The following is a 20914-nucleotide window of genomic DNA, read 5'->3' as shown; positions in this document are numbered from 1 at the left end:
TAGATAGAATAATGAACAAAACGTTGGCATTCCTAGATTAATAAGATTCAATATATTCAAGGCTAAAAACCGTGCTGATTTGTATTTCGCCTGCGAATTGCATTAGAAATGTACCTTAACATTTAATGTGCTTCAAATAGATAAAAAGTCTTCAATATAAATAGAATAGTAACTTTATAAAAAATATTCGTATTACAACTATTCATTTTACAAATATTATTTTGGAACACATTCCTATATTTAATCTACAATTTACAGCGACCCCTATTTCCGTGTTTTTAAATTTCCTCATAAATCATTTCCGATGGTAACTTGGATAGTGATTTACGATATTGTGAGATAGCTGAATTTGAGCTCTATTATCTGAGAATTTGTGAATATTTTCAATTATAAAGTATATTTTTTGTTTGTTTAACAGTTGTGCTTATAAATAGTCAATTCAAAATATTTTGTAAGCTATAAATCATCCTGCCTTAAGGCGATCAAAATGGACGTCAGTGTATGTATCAATTAATTACTCTGGAAAAATACTTCAAAGGTAAGTATTCGAAGTTTATTTTTATAAAAAATGTTTAATTATAAGAATATATTTGTTATTAATAAAAAATATTCCAGTCGTGATATAAAGAGTTATAATAATTAATTATCTTATGGACGCCATTTGTATTACCTTCATGACAATAAGTTTTATCGATATCATTTTTTTATATTCGTATAGCTTGTTATTACATTCGTATTGATCTAAGTACAATATGTATAAAAACATAATTTTTATTAAATAAAAGACTTTTGTAATTACTACAAAGCAACGAATCAATGAATATCGTACTTGTTTTATAGTAAAATGGAAACTGTAAATACGCAGTTGATTTCAAAAGCGATCAATTTCCATGGACAACAGTTGCAAAAATTATGGGAAGGCGAATTTGGAGAAAATGATTTGACGAGAAGAAATATAAAGGACTTGAATTACAATGTCTACGCCCAAAGACAGAAGAACCTTTCATTTCAGGATAGAGGTAAAAGACTGAAACTTCAACAGTTTCTAGTCAAAAAGGGAAACTTAATATACAGTTTGGATGCAACACAATTGAAACCCACTAAAACAGTGACTGAAGATATGTACGCCATTATGCCACCGTTTGAGACTTACACTAGTGTGGACAAACAGAAAAGGGTACAATTTTTCATGCAGGTAAGTTTAATTAAGGAAACTCGCAAAGAAAAACCAACTCCATTATTATAAATTATAGAACGTCAAAGTGGGTGATTTGATTTTGGGTGCCATTGTGAGCAAGCAACAATCAGGGATGATGTTGAAAGTTTTGTGTACTGCTGGAACCTCCGCCATCTTGTATGCTGCAGATATAAACATAAAGGTTGATTGTACCATTTTTACTAAAACGAAACGAAAGAATTTAATTACTAATTGTTTACAGGCTTTTTGTCCTGTTGCTAATGTCATTCCTGCGGTTGATAAAAAAGGAGTAGCGCGCAGCTATATGATGAATGACTATGTTTGTTGCGAAGTGCTTGAAATTATAGCTGACACTGATAAAGTTGTTTGTGGTATGAAGGGAGTTACAAGGAAACCTACAGATCCGGAACATCAACCTGCTTTAGGGCTTATTAGTAATGACGATTTCCCTATTGTATACAAGTAAGTAGATATTTTTGGTTCGTATTTTTCCATTGTTTTCTATATAATCAATGCACCGCATTATTTTATTTCAGGATATCTGTGTTCATTTCACTTCTGCTTGTTGATTATAGGTACTGTTATTTTTTATAGTGTATTTTGTAAGGTACACCAAATTTTTAAGGTTCAAATATGTTTTATTTCAGTTTAAATATAGTTTTTCAAATTGGAAGGACCAATCTTGTAAAATTTAAATATTTTTCTTCAGTATACGACTAATTAAGTTTGAAACTGTTTGCATCGAATTATTAACAACTTTTTATATAAACCATTTTGAAAAACAACTACTATTTTCAGAATTTTTCTGTTATTGTCGATTGATATGCCATTCTAGTATGTTTTCTAAATATCCTGTTGTTTGTCCTATATAACAATTATTACATTTATTGTTACTTGCTATATGTTACTTTTTCTCTGCTGTTTGGTCATAATTTTTCATATTTAAATTATATTAAAGTTTGTTTTTGAATAGCATTCAAATTTTATTGATTATCATTCAGAATGTAGATGTTCTTTCTAAAGAGTTTTATAACCAAAATATATGTTTATTGCCATCGAATCTTTGAAAAATAGTGAATAATTTTCTTGGGAGCTTTCATTTCGGTCCAAAAATACCCAACCCAGTTGTATGCGCTAGCTTCAAATGATTTGTATACCACAGCTATGTACTTTGAGATCATTATTATTGACCTATAATTGATAGTTACTGATTACCACTTCGAATAAGATGTCTGTATCTATTAATTATAGATTTGGTCAATTGGTGTGCAACTGCTCTTTACTTTTACCAATTCTAGAATTTTTAGGTGACCTGTCAGGTTTCCCAACTTTATATATATGAATAGTTTTCATTTTATTCATAACAACCTATAGATATTGGAAATTTTTCATGAAAGATATTTAAAAAAAAAAGAATTTAGTAGTTATTTCATTACATTTAAATCGTTTATCAAATCAATCAAGGAATTGTATAAAATTTTTGGTTTTGGAGATCAAATAACTCTGAGGTGTAGTTGATTTCGTTTCGAATTACTTCCAATTTGAAAATTAGTTACAGGAGTTATAAAATTGATGTTAATTTAAAAAAATAATAAGAATAGGTTAATATAATTGAATTTTTTTATCGGTAAAGGTGAAATAGGTGAGAAGGAACATTAACGTGGTGTAGAGGCAGTGCTCTGCTTTGTTCTAGTGTTGCTGATTTTCGAAGACGTTGCACTAAACTATTTTTCTCTTTTTAGACCTTTTGTCTTGCCATACAAAAATTACAGATACAGCTAAAGAACAAAAATAAATATAAAAATTGTAGTAAAAATTCTGTTTAGCACTGTGGGGTTATGCATCTAGAAAAATTTGCACCTTTTGAAAGATTACGAACAAGGTGAGGCTAAGATTTTTATCACTTGGATGTGTATATATATATATATATATATCTATCTATCTATATTGTATAGTTTATTTTTTTTTTATTTTGACTTTTGTATGTACAATCCAGTTCATGTGATGTATTTTTCGCAGTACAAGCTGAAAAATGCTCCTCCCCCAGACACAAAAATTAAATAATATATATAGAGGAATTTATAACGCAGACGATTATAAAAAAAAACTTTTGTTTATGTACCTTTGAGGAGATTTGTATGTTTGACAAAAACGATATTCTTTAAAATATGTTTAAACAGGAGCTGTACCAAATTGGATACTCACAATTATCTTCGATTCATGGTATGTATGATATTTTCAGGGTTATTTCTTCTAGCAAAAATGATTCCCATCCAGTTTATATAATATTTTGGGCGATTAAAGTATAACGATACTCGTTTATGATAAATATCACACGAAGAATATGGTAATAAAAACAATGTAGGAATGGATATAATGATGGAAGATTTCCATTTCCACTCACACTCTTCCAATTGTCAATCTCTAGTTTCTCGGTTTTCTTTTACATCGATTTTTTATTTTATTTAGATTTAATTTTAAATTGATCAATGGTAACAATGTTTTTTTGAAGGAGCAAGTCTATTTTTTATATAATACATATATATATAAAAAAAATAAAATTGAATCTTGAATGGTGAACAGCAGAAGGTACTCGAAATGAAAACGGTTAAAATTTGTTAAAGGACACTAGGTGGTTTCTAATAGAAACATCATTTTTTGGCTTACAGAAAAGCGTCGGATTACAAGAATGAATCATACGACAGTGTATTAGAGAAGAGCATCGGGTTCAATAACCCAAATAACATTCAATATCTATCCGAGATCATGGGTACTGACAAGCATCTGAGTTTCCTATCAGGATTAAAGTGAGTCATATTAAATAATTGTTATTGATATTTATTATTAAAATAATTTCATTTTCAGGTACAAATTCCCCGATAACGAATACGCCGGTGAATTGAGACAAGTACAGGCGAGTAAATGGGCGTACCGGAATGTAGCTGACGGTATAGATCATTTCAAAGCTGGAAATCACGTTGAAGCGTTTCAATGTCTTAATAAAGCGCTTAATATCGATCCGAAGAACGTCGAAGGTCTCGTAGCTAGAGGCGCTCTTTACGCAAACAGTGGTAATTTCCAAAAAGCAATAGAAGATTTCGAAACGGCGTTGAAATTGAATCAAAGCCACGCGAACGCTAGAAAATATATGGGAGAGACTTTGGTGGCTCTAGGAAGAAGTTATGAGGAAGAAAATAAAATAGAGGAAGCTAGAAAAGCTTATCAGAGTTGTTTGGGTATCATTCCGTATCACGAAGAAGCTCAGAATTCTTTGGAATTTTTGAAAAGTAAAACACAACCGAAAAATCTTATAGAACCGGCCGAACTTTTGTTGCCGGCCTTGAACGTTTCCTCGAAAACTACCGATGTCAACGATGCCCTGAAACAGCTTTTGAAAAACGACGAAGACGAGAAAAAAGAGAAAAAGAAGAAGAAGAAAAGTAAGAAACGTAAGAATAGGAAGAGGTCGAGTTCTAGTTCCAGTTCTAGTTCGTCTGGTAGCGGAGAATCTTCTTCTAGTTCATCGAGTAGCAGTAGCGATTCTAGTTCGAGTTCTGGCGATTCGGATTGCAAGAAAAAAAAGAAACATCGTTCGAGATCGCACAGACGTAAAGAACGGGAGAATTCTTTGAGTCCTTTGAGTAAAAGGATGGCTCTGATGGATCAGAGCCACGAAACCCCGAATGCCGGTTATAATTTCAATAAACCCGCCGTCAATACCACTTTTGAATTTAGTTTCGAAAAATCCGAGCAAGCTAAACCAGTTGAGAACGATTACGAATCTAAAGGTAAAAGAAAAAAATTGCGTTTTGTTTTACAAATTCAGCATGTTTATAGTGAATTTATTTTCAAGTGCGCACGTTTTTGGCCGAAACCAAGGGCGATTCAGATTACGAAGATAAAGTTAGAAAATTCTTGGAGGAGAGCGCCAAATGGAAGAAAGGCAAAACCGACGATAAAAAGAAGAAGAAAAAGAAAGATAAGAAAGCGAAAAAGGAGAGCAAGAAAAAATTGAAGAAGGAAAAGAAGAAGAGGAAACAGAGTTTCGATCTTAGCGAATTGGACGAGGCGAAGAAATGGAGAGACGCCCTTAAGAAGGAATTGAATAAGGAGAAGAAGAATAAAAGGCATACTATACCGTCAGACGAGGAGGAATACTTTTTGCAGAAGTCCGGTTACAGCAAAAAGTGAGTTAATAATAACTACAATAATTTTATTTTGCGATAACAATTGATAAATTGATTAAATATTGTCCGCTAATTTTTTTCTTCGCGTTGATTTTGTCTTTGCATTTGTACAAATTTTATATATGACCAGTATTGTGCCTCCTATTCTAATTTTGGCACCGAGGATGCTCAATGTTCACAGATGGTTTATTAGAATCGCTCTAACTACCAAAAATCTTTGTTTTTATTCCATACCCTCCCAGGTGTAGTGCATAGAGATTGAGTCCTCTACGTGAAAGGTTCTGCAGCTTATTCGGGTGTCTATTGAGGGGGCTATGCCCCGACAAGACTCCTATTAGTATTTATAGATTGTCTAAGTTGACACATTCAAAAGACCTTCCCTAGTTATAGTTTCCCAGGAGTATCTTGACCTATTTCGACCCCTTTAGATTTTTCCAGTTACTGGCTTTATCCCATCTACCCCCTTTTCCATTGTTTTCTCTATTATTCTGTAGATGTTTATGGATGAATATCGTGTACTTTACATAACAGAATCTCCATGTTGCGTACTCCGCTTAGCCAAGCATCTTCTCTGGTTAAAGCTTCCTAGGAGTGTCTTTGTCTGTTTCAACCCCTTTAGATTGTTCCAGTTACTGTTTTCCCCCCTAATTACCCGCTTTTCCAGTGTTTTCTAAATTATTCTGTAGCTGATTATCATGTTCTCTACATAACACAATCTGCATATTGCGATCTCTGTTTAACCAATGATCTTCTCTGGTTAAAGCTTCCTAGGAGTGTCTTTGTCTGTTTCAACCCCTTTAGATTGTTCCAGTTACGTTTTCAACCCCTAAGGATCTCCTTCAGTGTTTTCTTTATTATTCTGTAGTTGATTATCGTGTGCTTTACGTAACACAATCTGTATGTTGCTTTCTCTGCTGAACCAAGTGTCTAGTTATAGTTTTCCAGAAGTATCTTGGACTGTTTCAACCCCTTTAGGTTGTTGTAGTTACTGTTTTCACACCTTTCTAACTCATTTTTTTCATTATTTTAACTGATTGTAGGTAGAGATTGTCTTTTACATAATGGAATCTACACGTATCTCCAGATGTCCATTAATGCCTTGACAAGATTATTTCAGTGGTTTCTATTTTGTTTGGTGCTGTTTCTATTGCTTGTGAGTCGCTAATTCTATGGAAAAATGAAGTTTTTTTGATATAAGAACTTATTTTTATATTGGGGGTAATGAAAGTTCACGATATCTTCAATAGTGCATTAATGTGAAGTAGAAAATAAGTGAGTCAGTTCTGCGTTTCCTACAATTTAATTCTCTATCTGTCACTACTCCCAGTCCGATCTATTTATATGCCCGAACTTTCTTATTTTTATAAAGTTTAGGAGTTCTTGATCCTTATTCAACTGTTGTAGTACCTCTTGCGTTATTGGTAAGTGCAGTCTATGGGATCTTGAGGATTATCTGATAGCAAATGATCTAATTAAATTGAAATTGAGCTCACCTGTTCTTATATCGATATAGTGGTTCAAATTGAATGATGATTTGAGTCGTTTTGATACAGAAGTGAAAATTACATTGACATATTTTTCTTTAATTTATGTGGCGTAATCTTAATCGGTCCAGGGTGTCGAATTTTGAAATTACAGTCCAATAATTGTCAACTAATCAATATTTTCTTGGGGGTATTTGAGAAAAAAATCTCGTGCTGATTTTTTTTCTATTTTAGGTCTCTATTTTTAGAAAATCTGTTTTAAATAACAGGTGACATTTCGAAATATTTGCTTGTTATTTTAATTTTAGACCACAAGAAGTAAAAAATTTGAAATTTAAGATTTTGCGTGAAAGATAAAAATTATATTGCATCAACCTTGAGGAAAAGACACTATGCTTACTTGACTAACATTCTCGCTAGGATTAACCAAGCTTTGAACAAAATGGTGGATCTTTATTTTATTTTCAAAATTGCCTCATAGCCGAAAAGGAAAAAAAATTGTATTATTTTTTTTGTGTGATTTTTGTTTCAGATTTATAGATAGTTTACCAGATTTAGAAGAATTAGAATCAAAATTAAATGCTTATTATGCCCTAGAAAAGGAAAATAAACGGTACGTTTTTTGTATAAATTGAGGCAGTAGTAGTGTTTTGGTTTATAGCATGTTTTTTCCCTTATATGATTTTTTTTTGAAAAATCAACTCAAATACTAAACTATAACTTCAATTCGAGTTAAATAACGTACAATTTTAATCAATATATGATGTTTCCTAACATGAACTTTTTTACATTTTAATGGACCCTCGTATATCGATATTTCCTTACAAATAAAAACCGCATTGGTCAAAAACCTAAAATTAGAGATCTGGTAACCGTGTATACAATTTGTGGTTTATTTTTAATTGGCTAACAGGAAGATAAATGTAGATAAGAAAAAAAAACAAGGTGGTGGGATTTTCATGATTTTGTTTCCATAAATTTCGTGTGTAGTAGTCAATTGAAATTCAATTCAAATTACCAAATGAGACATAAGTCTGTATTTTTGAATTGTATGTTGATTTTAGCAAAAAAATTTATCGAAAAAAAAGTTTAATTTCATTTGGTGAGTAGAGGAAGATTGAAAACTAACCTTTAATATCTCAAAAGCATTAAAAAATGTCGAAAACTCTAAATTTCTTATGAAATTGTTTTAAATTGATGTATAATCAATTTTTTGATTAAAAACAAATTTTCTTACAACTATTATCGATTAGTATCATTAAAAATGGAATAATAAGTACTTCGGAAAGCTTGGAAAACAATATAAAGACTTTTCTTTCCGTAATACTATAAACCCCCCAATATGCTTATATTGGTACAAAATTTTTCAGCAAAGATGAATTCCAACTACTTAAATTTTCACCTCCACATTTTTTTCAACTATATTATGTTTTTGAAATATAAAAATTGATTTTTAGGTTAGTTTTCAATCGAAAACAAAACAACCCATTCGAAATGTTAATCTTGGATCTTATGGTTCACATCTTTGAGGAGGAAGCTGACCTTTTTACCAAAGAACCAGCAGCCAAAGTTATTACAGACCTAGGGTCTTCTTGTGACATTGCGGACAAGCATTTTTAAAGCATATATCAAAAATTGGATAACCAGGACAACAACAGGCAAATGCTACTTACTCTAGTGTACTCTAGATCTTATGGTTGACAAATATAAAGAAGAAGTTGCCATTTTTACCAAAGAAGAGTCATCAAAATTTATTATAGACCCGAAGTCTTCGGGTGGTATTGTATATAAGTTTTCTTAAAGCATATATGAAAACCTGGATGCGCAAGGAGTCCAAATTTGGTTGATACAAAGACCGAGACAACAGTAAACAAATGCTGCTTGTCCAATTTGACTATAGACCTCATCAGACACAACTGAATGGAAGAAGCTGACATTTTTACTAACAAAAGGGTCAGTAAAAGCAATTACCGAACCTTAGTCTTCTTGGGACAATCCTTTTCGAAGCATGAACAAAAACTGTCCAAGTTATAGAACGCTTTATGAACCACAACTCAAATTACAGGACTTTACATTCATTACACCCTGTGCTTTTTTGAAGCATTAAGCTATGTAAGGACTACTCCAAACTGAAATCTAATTTTGAGACCCGGACTCTGTTTAAGATTAAGTAGAGAACACGAACAATAATCGTAGAAGCATCATTTCAACATTTACCATGAAATCTATGATAAAATGATGGGAAATCAAATATTTCGATACTAAATTTTGTAATTCCTTTTGAATCATAGAAAAAAAAAGTTTTATTACACCTTTTGTCTATTTACACAAGTTTTTATTCCCGTTTATCAACGGCTAGTAAGCAAAAGAAGTATGAAATTATTTTCTTTTTACAAATTTTGTTTTGAAATAGATTTTAAAAATTTAGAAATACTCTTATGTAGTAAAAGTATTGTCAAATTGTTCCAGGCATGTATAAGCTTTGCTTCTTATTAAAAAATGTCTTTGAGATTGAAATATATTCAATTTTATTTTCGATTTCAGCGGTAAGGAGCGTAGCGAAAGTCCCGAGAAGCGCATCATAGATTCGCCGTCTCCTACGAGGGAGCAGAAGGCGCGTCAGGCGGTGGCCGAGGCGGCGGCTTCCGCTGGAGCGCAAAAGTGGAAAATGCAAATAGGCCCAGGCACGTCCGGTAATTCGAGACTCAAAAAGAAACCCGAAAGACAACCGCCGCCGGCCCCACCCGATTGGCAACTAGAAAGGGAAAGAGAAAAACGAGGCAAAAGTAGTAAGTACTACAAAAAAAAATGCTTATTCTGTATGTTAACGAGAAATTTCCACTTTTAGGTTCCGCTGCGGAGGATTCTCCTCCACAGAAAAAATTATCTTCGTTGCCGCCCCTACCTCCCGCAGAAAAAGCTGTAAGCGTTCGTAAAGCGATGGCGCTCAAAGAACCGCCTCCCAAAAAACCGGAATCGCCTAAAAAGTTGAAACTTACCCCGGCACCGCCATTGCCCAAAATACCGCAAGGGCAGGTGGTGCTCGATAAATTTGGAAACTTTAGACTTATGACGCCTCCAAAGGCAGAACCGTCAATCAGTGAGTCGTTTTTTAATTTTTGGTATTTCGGTTTGAAATATTTTATTACACTCGCATCTGTAGTCAATGAGATTTTCTGAAAAGAAATTCGTATCTTGGTATAATTTGAAGGAATGCTGATAGTTTTTTGAGAGAAAAACAATTACTCTTCTGGCTATGTCTCGCGACGAACATTGGATTACATCTCATCCTAAAAACGTGACTGTTGTGTTCATATGTAAGACTGTGTTGTTGCCAACAAAGTGGGATTACATTTTGAGCAGTTTTTTTCCACGTTGTTTCCTATGAGGAATTAGTATAGATAAGGGATGAATTCAAATGCAAATTGGAGAAGTTTTTCCCATGGAAACGTTTGAAAATTTGAGTTGGCATGGTGTAAAAGAACTTTTTACCATACTGAAGTATACCAGGCAACGAAAAAGAAGACAGCCATGCCAAAAATGACCAAAGGGCCTTTCTGTGGCTTATGAGATAAAAAATTATCTAATAACTATAAATGGATGGCTGAAGGATCAGGTAGAGAAACTGTCGAGACATCTTGAGAATTAAACTGGCGTCCTATGATTACATCTATGATTAAACAATAAAAAGTGTGTTTATAATTGAATATATTCATTAACAATTGCCATTTGAAAACGAAAATCTCACTGACTACTTAATTTCTTGTAGCGACTTTTCAGAGACCAATATTAGTGATAAAGTATTTTCTTAACAATTTGGTAAACCGACGAACTATAATAAAAATTATTAAAAAGAAGAAAGTAAATTGAATTCGAAGAAGATGTGGACGAAAAACGTTGAATTTATCATAAACGAACCGATCCAGAAGTTGAACATAGGTGAGAAATTATTTGCGAAGAAATTTCCGGAGAAATTATGAAGAACAAAGTAAGGTTACCGCCTCGAAAAAATATAAATCTTCTTATCTATTTGTTAATATTGTTTTATATAACAAATTTTTGAAGTAGCTTGGCTTTAGTACAAAAAAAAACAACGACAGATTAAGGAAATGGATACAAGTGGTCGTTTAATTAAATTAGAAGAAAGGAAATATTTTGAATATATGTTAATACTGGATCTAATAGGAACTCGAATTATCACTAAGTATGGTTGTTAAACGTATACAAGAAAATTGTTAAAATTATATAAAATATCACCGAGTGGCGTCCGAAACTTTGTTTACTTTTTTCGGAAACCAAACAACCGCATTCCATCCTCATTTTACCTTCTATCATAAAACAAAATACTTTCTATTAAAATCCTCAAACCGGTCGAATTTATAGGGGTAGGTTACAGGTCAATTTCATAATTTAGAAAGAACACCGTCTCACTTCCGTTGAAGAATTGATTTTACTAAAATTGATCGGTTAAAGTGACAAAGTTTTCGACGTCCGCATGTTGAACTCGAAATATTAATTCGATTTTTATTTTCCCTTAGGTCGCAGACCGCCTGAACCGCCGGGTAGGCCGCGTAGCGATAGCCGATCGCCGAAACGACGCAGCAGAAGTCGCAGTAAATACAGTAGATCGTCGAGCGGTTCGAGATCGCGTTCGCGCAGCTACCGCTCGAGATCGAGAAGTTATTATAGCAGATCGAGATCTCGAAGCGGTTCGTATTATTCGCGTAGCCGCAGCAGGTCGCGCAGCTATTCCGGCGATAGGAGACGGTATAATAGACGTGGAGGTTTCAGAGGTAGACACCTCAACGATAGAGGAACTTATTACAAACCGAGGTTCCAGACACCAAGGCATAACGGTCAAAGAGGTAGAGGTGGCAATTATTATAATAATAGGGATTCCAGGTATCTGGATCGAGATTATCGGGGTAGAGGACGACCTTATTCTTATCAGAATAGGGGTAATAGACGACAACAGAGAGGTAGATACGGACAGAGAGGTGGATATAGAGATTATAGGGATAGAGATAGAAGGTTAGTTTTATACATAATTGTATTTAATATATTTAATTTTTGTTTTTTTTTTTAAGATACTCGAGGAGTAGGTCGCGCGATCGTGATCGTAGCAGGTCGTACAGCGGTAGCGGTTCGGATACTTCCCCGCCGCCGGCGAAACGAGATAAATCCTCCCCGCCGCCGGATAAAGAGAAGATTAATAAATATTCGGACGGAGATGCTCCAGTTCGACACGAAGGACCGCTTTCCGAAGGGGAAGATAGGGATGATTATATCAGCACCGATACCAATAAATTGATCGATAGAGAAATGGGAGGTAAATGGGCGGATAAAGATACAGAAAATTCGGCCGTAGAGGAAGTTAAAGAGGAAGCTTTAAATGAATCCGGAGAAGTGAAAGATGATTAAATCGAAAGGTTTGTCGAGTTTATTTTATGTAGGTTTGTTCATAACCATATTTTTTCTTTCATACGTTCATATTTTTAGTTGTAGATTTTCGGCACAGTACCGTGTGGCAAAAACAAATTGTTATTATAAATGTTCTACTATAAATGCCTTTTTATAAGTTGGATTAGTATAAATCGTGTTTATAATTTGTATTGCTCCAGTACATTAAATATTAAGTCAATTGGATAAATTATTTTTTTCCTATATCCTTTTTTTTCAGCTCTTACTCAAGTTAGGTTTGTGGCTACACTGATTTAACTAAAACTGTCGATAGGATATTTGACAAATTTTGAAAAAGTTCTTTGAATGATCTCCAATTTCACACGTTGAATTTTTAACTTTTCGCTAGAACTCTTGTTACCAATATGGCGGTGCTATGACGTCAGTACATAGTAAGCTTGTGAACAGTTGATGGCCTTTTGTAGTCTTTATTTGACGTCGTCTGGTACATAGTGCCTCAACGGACTAATACTACTTTTTGACTGTTACACAGCTAACCAAAAGAAAGTGAATTGGATGGTTTTAATCAGGTGTTTACTATTTAGTGACGTCATAAGTAGCTGATTGTTACACCGTTTGTTTTCAATCGAAAATGTTTGTATTTGGCGAATTTTTTTTATTAAAATAATTATGTTTTTAAAAAATGAGAAATTTTTGAGACTTTTAGTGATCAATATCTTAATCATCTGATCAAATACCCTTGAATAACAGAAAAATGCTTTATTATTAGTACTGATACAACGTGATTTTTCTTATTTTATACGATCGTCACCATTTTCTTTTGTATAAACTCAAAATTATCGAAAAAGTTAACTTTATTGTCCAACAAATAAATAACAATAGAGATACAATATGACTTTTCTTATTCTGGCATATTTGGTGTCGTCCAAACGTACCGAGCTCGTGGTGTAGCAGCCAGTTTAAAAGCATCTACAGTTTCTAAAGCGTATACCATAGCAGCTATGTAACCAATTATCTAAAAAAAATGACTCGTAATAACTTCTTGAATCTTGAACAACGCTTCGATAATCATTTTGTATGGAAAAATAATGTCAAAGAATACGCTGGCATGAGATAAGCCGAAGGACATACATAGAAGGACCTTTTGCCGCTCTTAGTCGTAAAATCCGACTCATCACTAACCTATAGACCTCAGGGATGATCCGAATCGCCGCTGGTGCATGCTGGTACACTTTAGATGGTTAAAACCAAGGTACCTGAATGATCAAGAAGTTGTGCGATTTCATAAACTTCTCATTTTTTATGGAAATTGATTGAAAGTGAAATTGCAAAAGCATTTTTTTATCCCCCTGCGGCCTTGTTTAAATGTGCATCAGCTAAAGTTTATCCCACGGCGACCATGTTTAAATGGGCGTCACCTGATTTAGATAGTTCAATTGTCGTGCAAGATAGTTTTAACCTAGTAAATTAGTAAAACATATATACTCACTGCGGTTACTATGAATTCCTTCGACATCTCCGAAAGGGCAATCGACGATCCTAAAGCGTACATTATCGCGACGGCAATACAATTAGCACATTCGATCCAATCCCACGGGAAAGTAGAGTTTTTGAATACAGATCTATATCTTACTATTAAGAAGAATGTAGTTGTGCATATAGCGTAAAATACGTTTATGCCGAGCAGTATAATTGTTGTTTGGAATCCGCATACCGAAACTCCTATCAGAACTGCTATATTCAGTACCTGAATAATTGTTAAGGTTAGTTTTTTTGTGTCTTTATTAAAAAAAGAAGATTTGACAAGACAAATGTATGTAAAATCGTTAAAATGAATGCTTCGGCGGCAAATTTAAAAATACGGTAATTTATAGGCTTTAGACGTTTACTAAATGGTGAAGATAAAACCTTTTAATGTTTTTTTTTTCAATTTTCACAAAACTGCGTAATCTGTGACCAAAAGTTGAGTTGTAATCACCGTTAACATAAAATTTCCTTAAATATTTTTTGTTTGGAATTCGGTATTAATGAAAAACAAATGACTACCATAAACAAACAACCGACAGAGAAATGACGTTCTAACGTCACATGTCAAAATCACGTGACAAACGCACACGAATGTAATTCTCTCTTTTCTTTTGCTACGAACGGCCCACGGGAAAACATAAAATTCGTTTATGGCCTTAAAGGCCGATTCATAAACTTGACTTTCCGTTTGTTACAAAATTTAAAACATTGAAATGCATAAAACCATTCAGAGTTGCCGTTGCTAACTTTAATAAAAACGAATTTTTTATTTCCCGTCGGCCGTTCGTAATAATAGAAAAAGGGCCAATCATATGCGTTTTTGATTGTCACGTGATTTTGACGTATGACGTTAGAACATGATGTTTGGGTTATTTATCTTCCCGTTTGCTTGTTTTCTGAGTTATTTCCTATAATATCGTTAATAAATACGGGATTACAAACAAAAAATATTCCGATAACAAAAAGCAGTGGACAAGAATAACACAATTTTTAGATTAAGTGCGGCAACGTCAAGTTTATGAATATTAGTAACGGCAAGTTAAGTTTATGGAATTTACCAAAAATTTTAATAAAAAAAGTATCTTGTGGATTTTAACATAAAAAACGTTTTCAAAATTCTCATGAAGGTGTTGTGATAATCTCATGATTTCAAATAAACAGTTAATTTTATTTTGTTTACATATTTTCGATTTTGAGGTTATTATGTCCGCATTTGACCTTTAACCATATAAAAGGTAATAAATCAAAACAATATATTTATTTTATGGTGATTTGTATCCAAATATTATAAATTTTTCAATTTGCTTTATAATCATGACTTATTTTTAGAAAAATTTCAATAAAACTTGTTTCGTTTAGATATTTTCGAAAGATCGATAATTTTGAGGTTATTTTCATTTAAATAAAACGTTATGAAGCTAATAAATTCTTAATTTGAAAAAATAATAGTGAATTCGATTTTCATGGTGATTTCTGTAATAACAAATTTAAAAATTTCTAATAAAAAAATATGTTACCTGTTCGGTAATTTTCAATATACCGGGATAACTTTTTAAAAACTCTACTCCGTATTTCTGTGCCTGCAACAAATATTTTTGATTTATTCAACAAAAATATTGTGTAATCTGTACACTTACACTCATTTTAATCTCCGCATTTATGGTTTTTAATACTTCAGGTAAGATTAAAATGTAGGTATGCTAACAAATACGTACAGCCAGTTTTATCTTTCCTTAGATAAGGAAAATATATTAATTTTACTACTAAATATATTGATAACGCTCAGTTATTGTTTGATTTGTGAATTGTTTACATTTCAGAGTACTACCACAATGTTCTTATTGTGTAATCTCTAAAATAATATAAAAAAAATCTTTAAATAAGCAAAAAATAATTTTTTTGTGTATTGATTTATTGATCCGGATATAATATTGTAGAAGATAAAACAAAATTGTTCCTTAACTCTTTTGATATCAATCTGGTTTATTGCAGAATCATCTTATACGATAGCCAAGCAACAAAGCTCTAATATTATAATATCTAAACTAGTTTGGGACGAAATAAAGTTACTCTGTAATGGATTCCAGGACACCTTGGGGTAGAGGTAAACGAAATAGCTGACAGACTGAGCTCTTCTGTAGTATCAAGGTAGTTACTGGAAAAATCTACACGAGTTAAGATAGACAAATATACTAATAGGAGTCTTGTCAGGGGATGTAGTTAGCATTGAGGATCCCTAATAAAGAATCTACTGAATGTCTCAACTCGTGTAAGAAGAAACAATCTGTGGATACTAAAAGCAGTGCTGTTGGGACACTGTCCGTGCAGATTCTGTTGAGCATTCTCTCCAAGGATGAAACATGGAACTCCAGAATACTACACCTGAAAGTTTATGAAATAGAAGACAATTAGAACCCGAAATTCATAAGAAAAAATGGGATTAATGTTGTAAACACTTAGTATCAAGAAAGAATCTGCTGAATGTATCTATCTAGGCAATAACCAAGATCCAATGTACTTACTGGAGAATGTAGATTCTGTTGAGCAGGGAATTATACCTCTATCCACGTTTTCTGAGACACTATGGTACTCCAGAGCACTATACGGAAGATTTCTGGTAGTTGGGATCAACAAGATAAGAGGACGCAATAGATCCCAATAATATTTAGTAGAATTATACTTTTGGGTCAAAAATTTTGGATCCAAAGTGGAAAATCTTTTGGGAAACTATTGGGATGTAGTTTTTATTCAATTTTTAGTGAGAAGAAATTAAATAAAACAACTATTTACGTTTATAGATCCATAATTTATTTTACATGATAATATACACAAAAAAATATAAAAACAATAAAAAATCTATCAACTAAATTATTTAATACAAAACACCAGTTGATTATATATTGAAAATTGTTTGATTTGAAGTATTACTAGGAAATTGAGACACAAAACCCCTTCGAGAGGAGATATAGTCTTGTACAATATACTGTCTGGCCCTTTTAGTAGTTCAAATGATCATATATAGAGACGTAATTTGAAAATTTATTCAAAAATGTTTAAATAAACTGTTAATTATTAAAATTGTGATGTACAGTAAACGGTATTTCATATAACACATTTATTAACAAAAAAATTAATAATAATACTGTTTCTACAGCGAAATATTAAAATTATTATTCGAACAAAATTATGTACATTATACATGAATCAAATTTTTATTAAAAATATTAGCGAAGAGATATTCGAATAGAGATTTGAGATTAATCGATACGGGAATGTATCTAACTAGTACTTTTTTTTTAAATCACACTGTACACTATTGTTTCAGCTTTTATATACAGAATAACTTATCATTGAATTAATACAGAGTGATTGTTAATTATAAATATACAGAGATGCTTTGAAATATATAAAATTGAAACCGGGTTATCATTATTCGGATTGGTTGAAGGACATAGAGGCTCTATAGTGACATAAATAGGAAATATTCAATTAATAGAAGAAGAAGATCAACAAGAAAATAACGGAAGACAATAAATTGATGCAGGAACCTAGAAACGGTGAAAATAGATGGATTGGTGTATGCAGATGATATAGTAATAATAGCAGATACATTTTTAAAAAAAATTTGAGATATATAAGGATAAAGACAATGCGAAAGGATGATAATAAAGGGAATATAAGAATATTCTAATAATTAGGGGTAAAAAGTTGCATTCGGGTACCTGGTGGTTATTTTTGTAGAAAATGATGAATTTAGAACAACCAATTGAATATACATTAATCAATGGACGGAATTAGAAGACTATAAATTGTTTTATATGATAGAAACATTTAATTATGGTACTATAAAAAAAATAAATTATAACCGAAATTGAATTAGAACTTTTAAGTCACCCTGTATTAATTTTTTTGTTATTTAGAACAGTACCTTTCAGACACGACTAAGTACTAATGTAGATTTTTTTTTTCGATGTCAATTTTAATATCGTACGGAAACTAAACTTACAGATACCCCAAATAATAATAAGAAAAAAATATTTTTTCCTTACCCACATAATGGTCATATACAATATTTACAAAAATTATTTTAATATGTATAAAAATGGGGCAAGAGATGCTAAGATATAATCGAAAGTATGATCGTTTCACTTTTATATGACACAAAGCGAAAAAACCACGTACGGAGTATAGAAAATTTTTTTTTAGACAACCTTGTATATTTTGTACGCGATTTTCTAACTATAAACACGAATTCATTTCTAATTCCTAACAGCCGGTTCTTTTTGTCTTTCTAAATGGTCATCGTAACCATCTCCATCGTCTGAAAATATTTTAAATAAATTTATTAGAACGAATAGAATACAACAGATTTCTGTTTGGTTATGTTTTAAAAAATATATAGAGCATGAGCTCCTTTTTATTCAAATCTGTTCTACCTACTCGTTCCTTCTTCTCTTATTTTATTTTTCTCCTGCTGTTCAACGATTTATTATTAGTTACAAGATGATTGTGAAGAAAATTACTCACCGTCATCATTTTCTTCTAATTGAACATCATTCTGCAAATCTTTATATTCAGCTTGATCTTGATCGTAGTTCTTTTTATCTCTTCCTAATGTATCGATATGTTTTTTATCAAAATTAGGTTTTTCTGCTTGTTTGAATTGGTCGTTATTGTCGAATTGTAAACCGTCTTGATGTAACGGCGCATCAAATACTTCATGCGCTACGTTTTCCTTTTCCAATTCTTCTTTTACTAAAAACAAAATAAAAATGATATAATACAATCCGATTAGTCAAAATTGTGTCTTACCTATTTTTTCTCTGTGCGCTAATTCGTTAGCACTGTCTTTTGCATTTTGATATCTGGCATTTATAATTTCCTCTTCTTTCTTTTCTGGAACAGCTACCACTCCTTTGGGTAGTTTATGCTCTTTTACTGTTTCAGGGGTGACGGTAGGTAAAAATATTGGTCTAACTAAATTCAAACTAGCTTGAGAAGGTTTCAAAATTTTGTTATTTGAAGAAGTACTAGAAGATATTATTTTGCCATTATCGTTTATAGGCTCTGGAAGAACAGGAAGTTCCTGTTTCATATTCAACGGTTGATTTAGAGGGATATTTGAATCGTTTGGAGGAGGATGTAATACATTAGTATCTGATAGTTTATTTTCTGCTTCCTCAGCTAATTTATTTTCTTTATCAGATTGTGGTTTTGGTCCCGTTTCGGATATTTTAGGTTCTGGAATGGTATCTTGAATATTACATTTTTCCTGAAAAAATACTTTTTAAGCTATTTGCACACTAATAAAAACATCTCTCGGAATGTTCAGAGACTGAATCACTGAGGAAAAACTGTCCTTAAAAAATAACCAAACCGGGGACATACCTCAGGATGATATACCAAGAAAAAATCACCTCAACACTAAGCTTTGAAAGTTACCTTGCAATGGATTCCGGAACACACTAGAGTGAAGGGAAACAAAATAGCTGACAAAATTGCTAAAACAAGGGCAGACAAACCCTTCATAGGACCATAACCCTTTTAGGGTATCAGCTACGGAACAAAAAAAGCATTGGAAGCAGATGATGAGACAATTAGAGAAACTACTGGGAGATTATACCCAGAAAAGATCTGCTGAATACTAAGAGGAGTTCTATAGGGGCACTGTTGCCTCAATAAATATCTGAAGTCTGCAGATTCTGGTGCACAGAGGACAAAACCTTTAACCACATTCTCGTAATGTGTGAGACACTACAGAACTCCAGAGCACTACACCTGGAAGCATATGGAATAGAAGACGAAGATCTCTGGCAGTTAGAGCCATCCCACTTTCTGGACTTTTCAAAAGCAGTGGGATCAATATCCATACATACATATTCTGTTGTATAAATATGATAAAAATTACAGGTTTTTTACGGTAAATCGACTTAAATGAATAAGAAATTATAAAAACTCACTTTCAATTGTTCAAGTTCTTGCTTGAGTACAGCATTTTCACTCTTTAATTCCTCGTTGTTATGTTTATTTTGAATTTGCTTTTCTAATTTATCTTTTTCATTCACAAGTTGATCAAACTGTAACTGAACATAAATAAAAACAAAAATAACTAACAAATTCGTGTTTTTGTATATTTACTTTCAAATTTTCTCTAGAAGATCTAAGTTTTTTCTGTTCTTCCAACAATTCGCTTATCCTAGCTTCCAAATTGCCAATTTCTTCTTGTTGCTGCTTCTGGCTTTTATCCATTTCTTCTTTATAATCATCATATTGTGTCTATTAGTGAAACAAGGTAAAATTAAAATAACAATTTTACGCGAATTCTATTTTTTAAATTGTATAAATTAAACAACAATTTTTTGAATACGTTTATTCTTATATAGCATCTACTAAAATCGATAGATTTTACCTGTAATAAATTTAAATGTTGTTGTACAGATCCCAACTTTAATTTCATATCATTAGCTTCGTTTTCATATTTGCTCCTTTCTTCTTTAAGCTGATTTTCAAGATTTAATTTAATTTGATGATGATCTGATTGTTCAGATTTTAAACTTTTTTCCAGTCTCTGTTTGTAATCTGATATAACTATAAATAAATAAACTCGAACAATACAGTGGTAATTGAATTTAAACAATATAAAAATATAAATTATTTTAGTTTCCTTGAATTTTTACTTGTCTGAAATGAATATAGATACCTTGCAACTGAGTAGATAAGTTTTCTTCCTGTTGGTGGCAAATATCATTCGCTTTTTTAACATCGTCTAATTGAGAAAGAGTGTTATTATAACATGCCACTATACCAACTATAATTAAAATAGCACATATGTATAGAAATACTTTGGCTCTAGTGCCGCGTATAACCCTAGAAGTGGTCATTACATTTATTTAACAATTCTATTTAGACTTTCACTTATATTTGCCCTAAAATTAGGATTTGTTGGCAATGTTGGCAAAAAAATGTTTTGGTGTCAATTTTTATATGTCAAATTTCTTCTTTTTTATTTAATATATATCAACGCCTTAATGATCAAAAAGCCAAGAAATAAAAATATTAACTGTAAAGTTATTGTAAATATAATTAAACAATCGATG

General features: G+C 32.2%; 3 protein-coding genes across 5 annotated transcripts; 1 reads left to right on the top strand and 2 right to left on the bottom strand.

Annotated features, from left to right (window-relative positions):
* Positions 1-272: 272 nt before the first annotated feature.
* On the top strand, positions 273-12519 carry LOC130453322 (tetratricopeptide repeat protein 14 homolog). Of its 3 annotated transcripts, XM_056792987.1 has the most exons (13): positions 273-538; positions 841-1195; positions 1254-1379; positions 1440-1660; positions 3868-4005; positions 4064-4986; positions 5052-5385; positions 7402-7482; positions 9414-9658; positions 9718-9969; positions 11408-11900; positions 11957-12318; positions 12369-12519. In XM_056792987.1, exons 2-12 carry the CDS (start codon positions 845-847, stop codon positions 12288-12290), a joined length of 3498 nt encoding a protein of 1165 aa, XP_056648965.1. In that variant the 5' UTR covers positions 273-538; positions 841-844; the 3' UTR covers positions 12291-12318; positions 12369-12519. The 3 variants fall into 3 exon arrangements, with proteins under 3 accessions (XP_056648965.1, XP_056648967.1, XP_056648966.1); XM_056792989.1 differs by lacking the exon at positions 7402-7482; XM_056792988.1 differs by lacking the exon at positions 7402-7482 and having other exon boundaries at positions 11957-12519.
* A 607-nt stretch (positions 12520-13126) lies between these two features.
* Positions 13127-15498, bottom strand: LOC130452839 (uncharacterized). The gene is made up of 4 exons (XM_056792315.1): positions 15455-15498; positions 15335-15397; positions 13780-14037; positions 13127-13305 (listed from the first exon to the last, which is right to left on the bottom strand). The coding sequence occupies exons 1-4, from the start codon at positions 15458-15460 to the stop codon at positions 13192-13194; spliced, it is 441 nt and encodes a 146-aa protein (XP_056648293.1). The 5' UTR covers positions 15461-15498; the 3' UTR covers positions 13127-13191.
* A 1104-nt stretch (positions 15499-16602) lies between these two features.
* LOC130452838 (interaptin-like) lies at positions 16603-20813 on the bottom strand. Its single transcript, XM_056792314.1, has 7 exons — positions 20518-20813; positions 20227-20405; positions 19956-20093; positions 19778-19900; positions 18630-19089; positions 18345-18572; positions 16603-18138 (listed from the first exon to the last, which is right to left on the bottom strand). The coding sequence occupies exons 1-7, from the start codon at positions 20696-20698 to the stop codon at positions 18077-18079; spliced, it is 1371 nt and encodes a 456-aa protein (XP_056648292.1). The 5' UTR covers positions 20699-20813; the 3' UTR covers positions 16603-18076.
* Positions 20814-20914: the final 101 nt, after the last annotated feature.

Source organism: Diorhabda sublineata, chromosome 2 (assembly GCF_026230105.1).
Source record: "Diorhabda sublineata isolate icDioSubl1.1 chromosome 2, icDioSubl1.1, whole genome shotgun sequence".
Classification (NCBI taxonomy): domain Eukaryota; kingdom Metazoa; phylum Arthropoda; class Insecta; order Coleoptera; family Chrysomelidae; genus Diorhabda; species Diorhabda sublineata.
This window is presented reverse-complemented; position numbering and strand designations above follow the sequence as displayed.

Coding starts and splice junctions, on each gene's coding strand:
- LOC130453322 (XM_056792987.1), top strand. CDS start 845: ATGGAAACTGTAAATACGCAGTTGATTTCAAAAGCGATCAATTTCCAT. Junction 1,380..1,439: donor CTGCAGATATAAACATAAAG/GTTGATTGTACC, acceptor AATTGTTTACAG/GCTTTTTGTCCTGTTGCTAA. Junction 11,901..11,956: donor TATAGGGATAGAGATAGAAG/GTTAGTTTTATA, acceptor TTTTTTTTTAAG/ATACTCGAGGAGTAGGTCGC.
- LOC130452839 (XM_056792315.1), bottom strand. Junction 14,038..15,334: donor TATTGAAAATTACCGAACAG/GTAACATATTTT, acceptor ACAATTATTCAG/GTACTGAATATAGCAGTTCT. Junction 13,306..13,779: donor AGGAATTCATAGTAACCGCA/GTGAGTATATAT, acceptor CATTTTTTTTAG/ATAATTGGTTACATAGCTGC.
- LOC130452838 (XM_056792314.1), bottom strand. CDS start 20,698: ATGACCACTTCTAGGGTTATACGCGGCACTAGAGCCAAAGTATTTCTA. Junction 18,573..18,629: donor AGCGCACAGAGAAAAAATAG/GTAAGACACAAT, acceptor TTTTGTTTTTAG/TAAAAGAAGAATTGGAAAAG. Junction 18,139..18,344: donor ATTAGAAGAAAATGATGACG/GTGAGTAATTTT, acceptor AAATATTTTCAG/ACGATGGAGATGGTTACGAT.